The sequence below is a fragment of the Solanum lycopersicum genome, chromosome 3 (genome assembly GCF_036512215.1).
Source record: "Solanum lycopersicum chromosome 3, SLM_r2.1".
In the NCBI taxonomy this organism is placed as follows: domain Eukaryota; kingdom Viridiplantae; phylum Streptophyta; class Magnoliopsida; order Solanales; family Solanaceae; genus Solanum; species Solanum lycopersicum.
The window spans coordinates 51,052,178-51,064,583 of record NC_090802.1 but is presented as its reverse complement, the minus strand read 5'-3'; the positions used below and the strand labels follow the sequence as shown (position 1 = coordinate 51,064,583).

The window sequence follows — 12,406 nt, the reverse complement described above, 5'->3', positions numbered from 1 at the left end:
ACTCGTGGTGGTGAGACGAAGTGTAACGTAACAAATCTGGTTTGTATAGCCATATCTTTTAGTAGTGTAACCTTGATATGGTAGCCTTTTAAGTATAGTACTGTTTCTGCACTAATTTTTATGTTTGGAAATTTTGACATTACTTCAAATTGATATTATAGACAATGAAAAGATGAGTTTGGAGAGGTGCAATCTAAAAGATATTTCTTTTTCAATGCAATTCTATAGGTGACTTTTCTTATTTTCCATTCACATCAATGTGCACCTAATGATAAAATCAATTAATACTTTCTTTTTTTAACAACATAAAATAACTAATTGCTTCATATCAACCACAAATTTATAATTACAGACCTAAGACTAGAAGAATAGTGGTGGGGTGGAGAGTAAAAAATCTTAATCAAATTGAGCAATAAAATATGCTTTATCACCTAATTAACTTAGAGCTATTGATTGAGGAATATAGACTAGTGGATATCTACTTGAATTAGATTCATTATAGAGATCACCACAATATTTAAACTTATAACCAATTTTATATATATAGTTAATGAGCAATAATTAAGAAAGTTTACACATTCTAGCTTACTTAAGCAACATAATAGGATAATTGTATTTTTCTAATCATGGACCACTCCTATCTTGCTTATTTTATTAGAACTTGGACAAAATTTTGTTTATAATTTCAAATAAAGGGGACCACTCTTTCTTCTATTCTATTCTTTTTTTTTTTGGTAGGTTCAATCGAGGTAGGTTACGGATCAGAGTACGAGTTCAATCTAACTTAGTAATTTTTATTAAAATAATATTTTTATATTAAGAAATTTATTAAATATATATGAATATTAAGTTCAGAATTCACTTAATAATAATTTGAAACATCGTTAAAAATTTTTAAAAATTACAAGATCAATATATTTTTTTAAACCCTAGGATATTCCGCACCTGCTACAACCTCTTTCACAATCTCTGTCTTTCGAATGAACATGATGTGCGGGTATTCAAATTAATTTGTCATAGTCTTATGTAAATTGCAATGACAACAAAAGAATAGGACCTTTGACAGTAGCTTAAAGGACCGGAGGTACGTGTTTACAGTTACAACCAAGTTTCTAGTTGTTATTGATGTATACCAACCATATTTCTCGTGCAAAAATTGTCTCTTCAAAGCAGAAACAGCCAGTTGAACTCTAACTAGTATGATAGTTACATCTCCATCATATTATCAAATAACATTAATTTGTTTGGGGTGATAAAATTAGCTCGTAAAATTATGATCCGGTCAATCCAACCCCAAACGATTCACATCAGCGACGTAATTGCATACGTCTTAACTTGTACTTTCATCCGTCCTCTTGCGGTATTTAATTGGACATAGAGTTTAAGAAGATTTTTTTTTTTTAAAAAAAAGAAACAATAAATATATCAAAATTAAATATAAAAGTTAAAGCTAAAATTATTATAAATAAAGAAGCACTCTATTCGTTTTGAGTGGAAAAAAGAAGAAGAAAGCATGCCATACAACAATTACAAATAATCACTTTTCAGCCTGGTAATTAAAAAATAAGTATCACGTTAAAATTTCTAGCTTTACTAGTGAAACTCCCGGATATCATTCCTGAATTTTACTTGTTAAAGCAAAACTCTACGACAATAACTATTTTTAAGATCAGTCGAAAAATTGGGTAATTGTTTTGTTAATGATGTCAAAGCGATGCTAGAAATGAAGAAGAATCGAAGTTTTACAAATATGTTGGTTATGTATGAGCCCAATGTATGAGTCAGGCCTGATTGAACTAAGATCAGATAACCAACATAAATGAATTCAGACAAAGGAATGTTTTGGACTTTGAGACTAGTCTTTCTTAGGGCCTATCTAATGACTAGTGCCAGCTAAAAATTGGGCTTCTTGCGTAATAAAATGAGGAATTGATACGTGTAGACAAGTATTACGTATAATTAACAATATATAACTCAATATTAATTAGCAATTAATAAACAGATAAAAAATGGGAAATTTTCATAAATGACTATAATAGGAAACATAATAGGTCTTCTTAACTATAGTTTAACTGTTTACGTATTATAGCTATAGTTTAAATAGCTGCTATTATTTTTATTTGTATATTTCAGACTTATTCAAATCGTTTATACAAATGGTTCCATTATTTGTGTAACTAATCAATCGATAATTAAGGAGAATATTAATATCATAATCTTAGAGTCATTAAGTTTAATTAGAATCCATTACTTAGGTTTCCTTCTTATTCCAAATACACAGAGTACTCAAATCTTTTAGTTTGTTAAATTTATTGTGGGTTTACTCATTTATCTCAAATTAAGTCATTTACATTAAATGTGATAGTTTGTATATGTATACAATTTGAACTCTATGTATTCTACAGATTTTATACAAATTGTTGTGCAAATTAAGTCAATAAATTTGTATATTAAATGAGAACGTTTATACAAATTTGTTTATACAAACGAGCACGTTTATAACTTATATAAATTTATATATTTGAAAAATTCTTTATAACTTATATAAATTTTATACAATTCGTTATGTATTTTAAATGAAAAAAATCGCATAATTGAGAAATTTGTGATTAGTTATAACAATTTGTATATGCTAAGGCTTGTATTTATACATTATACAAATTTTTATACAAGTCGTTATGTTTATACAAAAATTTATACAAATCATTATGAAATTTTAAGTCAATAAATTGTATAAATGAGAATGTTTATACAAATGAGCACATTTATAACTTATATAAATTTGTATATTTGAGAAATTCTTTATAACTAATACTAAAATTGCACAATTGAGAAATTTGCGATTAGTTATAACAATTTGTGTATGATAAGACGTGAAGTATACATTATACAAATTGTATACAAGTCGTTATGTATTTTAAGTCAAAATTTGTGTATTATTGAGTAATTTGCGACTAGTTATAGCAGTTTGTATATGATAATGCGTACATTATACATTATATTAATTTTATACCATCGTTATGTTTATACAAAAATTTATGTATTCTACGGATTTTACGCAATTTGTTATGCTTGAACTGAGCAAAATATTCTATTTCACAAAAGCACTTTAGTTGATCTTCTGAAAGTTTTTTCGGCCAGATCCTCCATTACGTCCACATTCGTATAACATATAATGCTTGGGGCTTCTCTTGGACCTTCATTGACTATAAATTGGACTCCCTAATAAACATCATTAACTTCTTTAAGTAAATAATTATATTTATATAACTAACTCAGTTCGATTTGTATATCTTTAACATTACAATAACACATGATTATTTATACATCTACTGATACTTAATAATGTAATATATACAAATTACTGAACTAATAATTCATCTATTGTTTGATATACAAGTTAAATTGTCCATATACAAATCGAAGAAAAAATCAAAAATAGGGTACCTCAAAATCTTTTGCTTCCTACTTGTCCCTTGCAACATAATCATCTTCTCCACTCGTTTTTGAGTTTGTTTTACTAGAAGATGTTTCTTGTAATTTTTTTTAGATTTGACAATAGAACCTGCAATTGCTTCAAAATCTTAAGTAAAACTTAACCAAAAAAATGGATTTTGTGCAGATTCAATTGCAAACAAATGTATACCTATAGTAATTCTCTTTGACGGAGTGTTCCTCCTTGACTACGCTAGTAGGGATTACTATTCCAATCTATTACAATTTTTGGTTGAAGAACTGTGAAGAAGTTGGGTAGAACGAAAATTATACAAAGAGAAATAATAAAAATACTGTATAAAATAAAAAAAATTACCTGAAATTGAATTGAACAAGAATTAATTTCAAATTTTCAAAATTTAAATTTAATTTGGTTGAGAGATTTGTGGGGATTGAGGGGTTTATGGTGGTTTAGAGAATTAAGGAGATAATTAAAAAAAGTGGAAGAAAGAGATTGAGTGCAAGTTTGTATAAAATGATAATTAATGATTACACGTTCAATAAAATAGAAAAGTGGATCCATTATGACCATTTTCTAAACAATAACCCTTTGATATAATTAATTTAAACTATAGTCATATGTCATAATTAAGTAGTAAAAGTTAGTTTAGTTATATAATTATCCCATAAAAAATTGGTACATATTAGCCTAAAAGTAACTTATCGACATTATTTATTTATTTTTAAACAATAAAAGATTTTTGATATCATCCCTCGTCTAACTTCTAACTATTACTCCTTAAAACTAGCAAAAGATTATTTAAAATTGTCTCTCCTTCAAATTATTACTACTTTTTGAAATAATAAAAGAAAATTAATTCATCTCTTTTCTAACTTCCAACAATTTCTCCTTAAAACTAGCAAAAGATTATTCAAAACTCTTTTCTTTCAAATTATTTTATATTTTTTTAAAAAAAGATAAAATTAATACCATCTCTATTCTATCTTCAACTGCTTTCACTTAAAACTAGCAAAATATAATTTAGAGTTATATCTTTTTCTTAAAATTAACAAATAATATTTTGATCATGATCATTCTTATTCCAAAGGTATTATTTTGCCTTTGAACTCAATTCATATTCCACTTAAAAATTTTGTATACATTTTGTTTGCATTAGTACTCACTCATCAATATTCATGTAATAGATTGACATACATTTGTATTGGATACATTTGTTTGTATTAATAAATTGGTATATATTTGCATTTAGTTACAGTAATATTTTTCAAATTTTATATAGGTATACATTTATATATTGGATTCGTTCGTTCATATTCATTTATAAATTGGTATACATTTGTTTGCATTAATATCTTTCTAATTTTACATTTGTATTATATACATTTGTTCGTATTCATAATAAAGTGATATACATTTGTTCGTATTTATAATAAATTGATATACATTTATTTGCATTAATATTTTTCAAATTTACATAGATATACATTTGTATTGGATACATTCATCCATATTTATTTATAAATTGACATACATTTATTTGCATTAGTATCTTTATAACTTTACATTGCTTGAATTACTATTTTGGAATGCAATCAACAAAATTCATTAATATTTATTATGCGTTCGTTTGTATTCATTAACAAATTTAGATACATTTGTTGGAGTCAAAATAAATATTCATCATCAAATTCAATCAATAAAATTCTATATTTTTAAAACTTGTCATAAATGTATAAACTAATTATTTATTAGAAATTGAGAAAATCTCAATTCAAGAAATCACGATGTATTAAAAATTTTTAGGGAGGAAAACGTTGCAAAAAAATATAAATACAATAATTTGTAAAAAGCAAGATAAAGAATTTAGAAAATCTCAATTTTTCAAAAATATATATTTTTTTAAAAAAAGAATTTGACTATTTAATGTCAAATAAATATTTAAAAAATCTTTTTTTACTAAAAAACTTAAAGTGGATTATTTATTGCCAATAAAGTCTATAGATTGTCTTATTGTGCCATTTTTTCTAGTAAAATGGATAAATTACATAACACAACATTATTTCACATATTTTCTATTGTTCCCAACCCTTTTTAAATATTACTAAAATTCCCTTTTTACTCCAGTAAACCCAACTTCCAAATACACAATATGATTTTTATCCTAACCCATGTTTATCCCTTTTCACCCCTTAAATCACTATCCTTTTCACTCCCACAATCTTATCTATTTATTTTCTCAGTACAATTTTAAATTTTAAGATCTTCTCTCTCTAGTCAATAATCCATCTAATGTTGTTTCAAATTTTTTCACTCACAATACATATTATTTTTTCTTAATTAAAATTGTGATAAATTATGAATGATACACCTTCATTCAGTATTGAGATTATCCAGATAATGTCATTTAACACCAATCGCATTATAATTACGAAAAAAATAATGGATAGAAAATAGATCTAAAAATTGCACAATCCTTTCGTAATGGTGAAACATTAAGAAGATGAAGAAGAAGGATAGTCAATCTTCTTCAAAAGTGTAGTCGATAAAGTCCCAAAATGAGGTGTCGAAAAATCGCACCAAGCAATATCTTGACATCCTTTACCTAAGGTAAGATTTTCGATCTTTTTATCAATTTTTGTGATCGTTAAACTTGATTTTGTTAGTTCAATGATTTTATGATACATTAATGATTCAATAGTTTTTTAATATTGAAACTTAACAGGATTTTTAGTTAGTTTTGTAGATGATTTGACTTTGTCGAGAATGATTGCGCGCTATCTCAAACATCCTTCTTCCTAAATTATACAATTAAAATCATGGAAAAATTACGTGGGATGACAAACATCCTTAAGTAATTAGTTAATAAGGGTATAGTTTAATTTATTTACAGTCAATAAATATAGTTTTAATTTTTTTACCATAATTAATGGGACCCACTATTTATTTGTATACGGAATAAAAATAGTCAGATGTTGTATATAATTTTATACAAAACAAATTTATCTCTCCTATTCTCATCTCATATATTTCTCCTAAAATCACTTTTTCCTTCTAATTTGATTTTCGAATTGGGATAAATTTAAGCTTCTCCCTCCAATTGTGCTTTCACTTTTCGCAGGTAAGTATCAATTTCATGGCTTTCAATATAATTCATTCTTCAACAATTGTATATGTAGTATGCTTGTTAGTTTTTTCATATATTTTTTATTACTTATCATGTACAAGTCTTTCAAAATCAGAATGGATGATTCCTCTCCATCTATGAGAATTACGAGAGCTATGTTATTGCATGTCAATGTTGTTGATAATCCACCCTCATTTCAATTGGGTTAACTCAGAATTGTGGGGTCAATGTAGGGTCTATGGCAAAAGATAAGCAAGTTCAAGTTGAACAATCTATTGAAGAATTGAAACCCAAGAAAAAATTATGACCCAATGGCAATTTAGAAAGTCATCAACAATGCGAAATTTAGTGACATTTAGATTGTTGAAGGTGAAAGTAAGAGAAACGCCATAAACATTGATTCAGAGGAAATTGAATCTGCCTCATCAAAAATGCACAAATCTGAAGAACATCAGGTAATATAATTTATATATAAATTACTAAAGTTATGTATATAGTGGGTTGTATATTAAGGTAATATATACAAACTATTATGAGACAATTGTTATTTATATATTCTATTAGTCGTGTACCAATTACTAAAGTTATGTATATAGTGGGTTGTATATCAAGGTAACATATACAAAGTCTTATGAGACAATAGGTATTTGTATACAAATTCGTCGATATATAAAAAAAAAACATAAACATAATAAAATATTGTATATATAAACATTACACACTCAAGTATACAAACAAATTTCAAGCTTACCACATATACAATTGACAATGAATATTATACAATCAGTGTACTCATTAATTTTTTTTAAAAAATATGAAATTACTGATGCACTTATGCACATATATAAATATAATACATATACCAAAATTATTGTACATTATACAAATTCTTAGATATATACAAAAAAAAATAGGAATATAATAAAATATTGTATACAAACAGACTACACAAAAAATTAAAAACAAATACATATTATGATGGTTACACATACCGTTATTAACACATAAAAATTACACACAAATATTGTATAAAAAATTATATACAATTCATCAAATATATACAATATAAGCAATTTATATATATATATATATACAAACAGGGTCATTAACGCCTGACTGTTTCATAGATTTATCTAAAAGAAAATTTTAAAAAATATTTAAATGCTTCAGTTGTGTGCTTTAGAATTGATATTGCCTTTCAATTGCTTTAGAATTCTCTTTAAGGAAAATATTTGATTTTGCACGTTTTGTTTAAATCACGAGATTGTGTGAATTCATTGTTACTATCTTTTGTGTTGTTGTTACCATTTACTGAAAAAAGTAAATTTTTGTATAAATTTAAATAAAAAATGTTTTATACAAATTTAAAGTTACCTAACAAACTAAACTATACCCATGGAATGTAATTATGTAAACTATACCTATAGAATGTTCTTTCATAAAATATGTTTGCCATATATGAAATTTTTCCTAAAATCATCGTATGTATATGTAATGTAATTGATATTATATAGTTATGGATATATGAGAGAATTATGCGGTTAAGTAAATTTCTATTATTTAATTAGTCATGGTAGCTAATTTGCTATAATTATCACTTGTGACTAGCATCAACTGTTAATTATGTGGGTTGATTTGAGTTTGTATAATTAGTCAAATTTGTATATTTGTCATAATTATGTAATTCGTAACTAACAATTCTTTGTTTGGTTTGTATTTGTATACGACTATGATTTTCTTTGATTTTTCAGTTTTATCACCATATACATCTTTGTGTGTAAAACTTTTTAAAGTTTGTATAAACGTGTAGTTTTTGAATTTTGTATAATACAATATATATATATATATATATAATGTAAATTGTATAATATAATAATATAAATTGTATAATATAATTTGTATAAGTGTTTAAATTAAAGTTCATATATTTATCTTTGTATCAAATCGTTATTTTGAGTTTTATCATATTTGTATAATTCTAGACTTTATAGTACCAAATTATACAAAAATATACAAATTATTGCCCTCTCTCGCTCACCTCTCTCCTTCCTTTCTCAATCTCTCGCGCCTCTCTCCTCCCTCTCCCAATCTCGCTCGCCTCTCTCCTCGCGCTCCCACTCTCGTGCACCTCTCTCCTCCCTCTCACAAATTCGCTCGTCAGATATACAAATACATATGTATACCAGTTACATATATATAATTATCTAACTAGTATACATATATAATTCACTTCTCTCCCACTTTTTGCCCTCTCTCGCTCGACTCTCTCCCTCCTCTTCCAATCTAGCTCACTACTCTCCTCCCTATAACAAATAATTACAAATTGTAATTAGCAAACCATAGTTGTTGAACATAATTAAGCTATTTTTAAGTGGTTATATGCAAAAGTTCTCATGTATATAATGTATAATTATGAATCTCATGTATATAATGTATAATTATGAATCGGAAATGTAAATACACCCACATATATTATTTACATAATTTCTATACATTGCAACAATTCATCTTTCTCTACGAGCTTTTTTATTTTATTTTAATAGTAACCGGTAAATATTATTCATAATTTTTCCTAAATTTAAGAAATATATTTAACTTCATATATGTTTCAAAATTTATCATATATTTCCAATGTTGAAATTGTTCTCTCTATGATAGTGTATTATGAATGTTATTTAATAAACTTTTGCTTATTTGATAAGATTATATAAAGTACAATGTTAATAGTTTTACAAACTATCCTCTTGAATTTATTTTTGGAGTCATATATTTATGGTTTTAATAAGCTATTCAGGCTTTTCCAAAATCAAACAATATTTAAATAATATTGTTTTCAGTTTTGTATTTAGTTTCAATTTTTTTTTTTTAAAAAAACACTTCTGATCTATAGCCATCTGTGTCCAGCTAAGTAGGTGCTCTTGGTCACAAGGTCAGAAAATCAACATTTTTAATTGATCACACTATAAAAATGACGTGTATATAGTTAATACTAATATATAACTCTTAATATGTTGGAAGCTTGGACTAGTTCTAAGTCAATAAAATATTTGAAAGAAATAATGCACAAGTACCCTATCAACATATGCTCGAAATCTCATAGATATACTTATACTATATTAAGGTCCTATTACTCACATTAACTTATTTTGTTAATAATTTTCTACCTCTTTTTGACCTATGTGACACTATCTTGTGGGCTCAACGCTGATTGATTTTTTTTAAGCTAGTGCCACGTAGGTCAAAAAGGGATAGAATATTACTTATAAAATAATTTAAGGAGGATAATGGGACCTTAGTATACTATAAGTGTGCCTCTAAAATTTCGGGCATAATTTGAGGGAGTATTTATGCATTTTCCCTATTCTAAATAATATATAGTGCAGCCTGCAGGGGAACTTTTATATTCTTCTTATTGTTTGAACATGGAGAATCATGGTTAATAACATATTTTGAATGAACTAAATGCATGCAAATGCACTTTGGAAAGTGTACATGATAATAAGAAATGAAAAGGCCAATCGAAAATGGTGAAGAGCTGACCCAATAGTAATCTATGATGTGTTGGGAAAACGCTAACTAACACAAAAATATATATGATCCAATGATAGAAATAAAATGAAAATATAATAACAAGAATTTTACGTGAAAATTCTTTTAAATAAGTGAAAATTTATGAGTTAAGAGGAATAACTGATATTATTATAGTAAGAAATTTTATACTGTATAGTCACGAATACAATACTCAAAGTGATAACAATACATTAAAAAGCTCGCACTCTATTTTTTTTATATAGTCTATGTAATACCTCACGTTGCTCTCAAAATTTTTTTTTCTAACTTAATGTGTTCACAAATGAGCAAGAATGTTCTATTTATAAAAGGAGAAAATCATACCTATGTCACTACTGACATAGGTAAATGCACTAAAACCAAAAGAAGTTTGCAAATTTTATAAATTTTCAACTACCAAATCTTTTATTTTCAACTCTTATCATTATTCCTTATAAACAATCACTTGTAGCAATTGAATAACAAAAATTTGGTAAAAAAATATAAAATGAACTATATATGATGTTTGTACTTTTAAAAAATGTTATAATTTCTCTATTTTGTAAAATAGAAATACGATTTGTATATATGCTCTACTTCTCATATTTAACCGGTGAAATTTATATTATGTATTATGTTGTAATTTAGTGTAAACATATAATATGATAAATTTTTTAATTTCTTCTTGGATTTGACTTATTCTTTTCCATCTTCATTTGTAGGAGCGCAGAACAGGCAATGACGATCAAATAAAAGAAAAATACTAGGACTACGCGTACGCCTATTTGGTATGGTGTGTACTTTAATACCACAATCTATAAATTAAAGTTGAACTAATTCCAATGAAAATTATAAGAGTGAGAGTTGTAAATTGGCTGTCACTTTTTTTCCTGTCGCCAGCTCAATATTCATTTTTTTTTCTTCTACTTTCTGTTTTACTTTGAACCTTCCTCCTTATTCCCCCACACGCTTGGGCTACTAAAGTGGGGTGGTATAAACCCCTATAAAACCCCATATAACTATCCAACTCTAATTCATCCAACAAACTTTGAAATATTAAGAATTAAACATGGCTTCTTCTTCTTCTAAATTAGTACTTGTAATGTGTTTTATGATTAGTGCTTTTGGCATTGCAATTGGGGCCAAGTTTGATCAAGAATTCGACATTACATGGGGTGATGGCAGAGCAAAAATACTTAACAATGGCGACCTCCTTACTCTCTCACTTGACAAAATCTCAGGCTCTGGTTTTCAATCCAAGAATGAATATCTCTTTGGTAAAATTGACATGCAGCTCAAACTTGTCCCAGGAAATTCTGCTGGCACTGTCACTGCTTACTATGTAAGTAATTCCCTTGATTTCTGAATCATTTTTGAGCTATCTATACGTGAATATCCCCTGAAATTAAACTCTTTTACTGCAGTTGTCATCACAAGGACCAACACATGATGAGATAGATTTTGAATTCTTGGGAAATTTAAGTGGTGATCCTTATACTCTCCATACTAATGTATTTAGTCAAGGCAAAGGAAACAGAGAACAACAATTTCATCTCTGGTTTGACCCTACTGCTGATTTCCACACGTATTCCATCACTTGGAATCCACAACGCATCATGTAAGTAGTTAAACATTCAAACTTTCTTCAAATCTAACACATTCTTTTGGGATAAATCTTGATTTGGGGTTCTCTTATTTTTATGGTTGAAACAGATTTTATGTGGACGGAACGCCAATTAGAGAATACAAGAATAGTGAATCGATTGGAGTTTCATATCCAAAGAACCAACCCATGAGGATATATTCGAGTCTTTGGAATGCTGATGATTGGGCTACAAGAGGAGGCCTTGTTAAGACTGATTGGAGCCAAGCACCCTTTAGTGCTTCTTACAGAAACTTCAGTGCTAATGCTTGTATTCCCACTTCTTCATCTTCTTGCAGTTCCAATTCTGCAGCTTCAACTAGCAATTCATGGTTGAATGAAGAGTTAGATAACACAAGCCAAGAGAGGCTCAAATGGGTGCAGAAGAATTACATGGTTTATGATTACTGCACTGATTCAAAGCGATTTCCACAGGGATTTCCAGCAGATTGTGTTCAGAATATCTGAGCATTAATAATGAAAAAATAGTGTATTACTTTAAAAACTATTGTATTGATTCTTTTATTGTTTTGTACCCATCAGTAGAAGATGCAATAATTATTGAGGATTAGAAACATCTTAGTTTTGTACTAAGTTATATAAACAATGAAATAGATACTTTTTCTTCTTCTAA

At 27.2% G+C, this 12,406-nt stretch overlaps 1 protein-coding gene and 1 long non-coding RNA gene across 2 annotated transcripts; one reads left to right on the top strand and one right to left on the bottom strand.

Annotated features, from left to right (window-relative positions):
* Positions 1-3,243: 3,243 nt before the first annotated feature.
* On the bottom strand, positions 3,244-3,967 carry LOC112941184 (uncharacterized). Its single transcript, XR_003246242.2, has 3 exons — positions 3,812-3,967; positions 3,647-3,735; positions 3,244-3,565 (listed from the first exon to the last, which is right to left on the bottom strand). It is a non-coding gene; the product is annotated as an uncharacterized lncRNA (long non-coding RNA).
* Positions 3,968-11,166: 7,199 nt separating this feature from the next.
* XTH3 (xyloglucan endotransglucosylase-hydrolase XTH3) lies at positions 11,167-12,406 on the top strand. The gene is given in 3 exon segments (NM_001247543.2): positions 11,167-11,472; positions 11,555-11,748; positions 11,844-12,406. Coding segments are annotated over 3 exon segments (864 nt in total). The 5' UTR covers positions 11,167-11,199; the 3' UTR covers positions 12,241-12,406.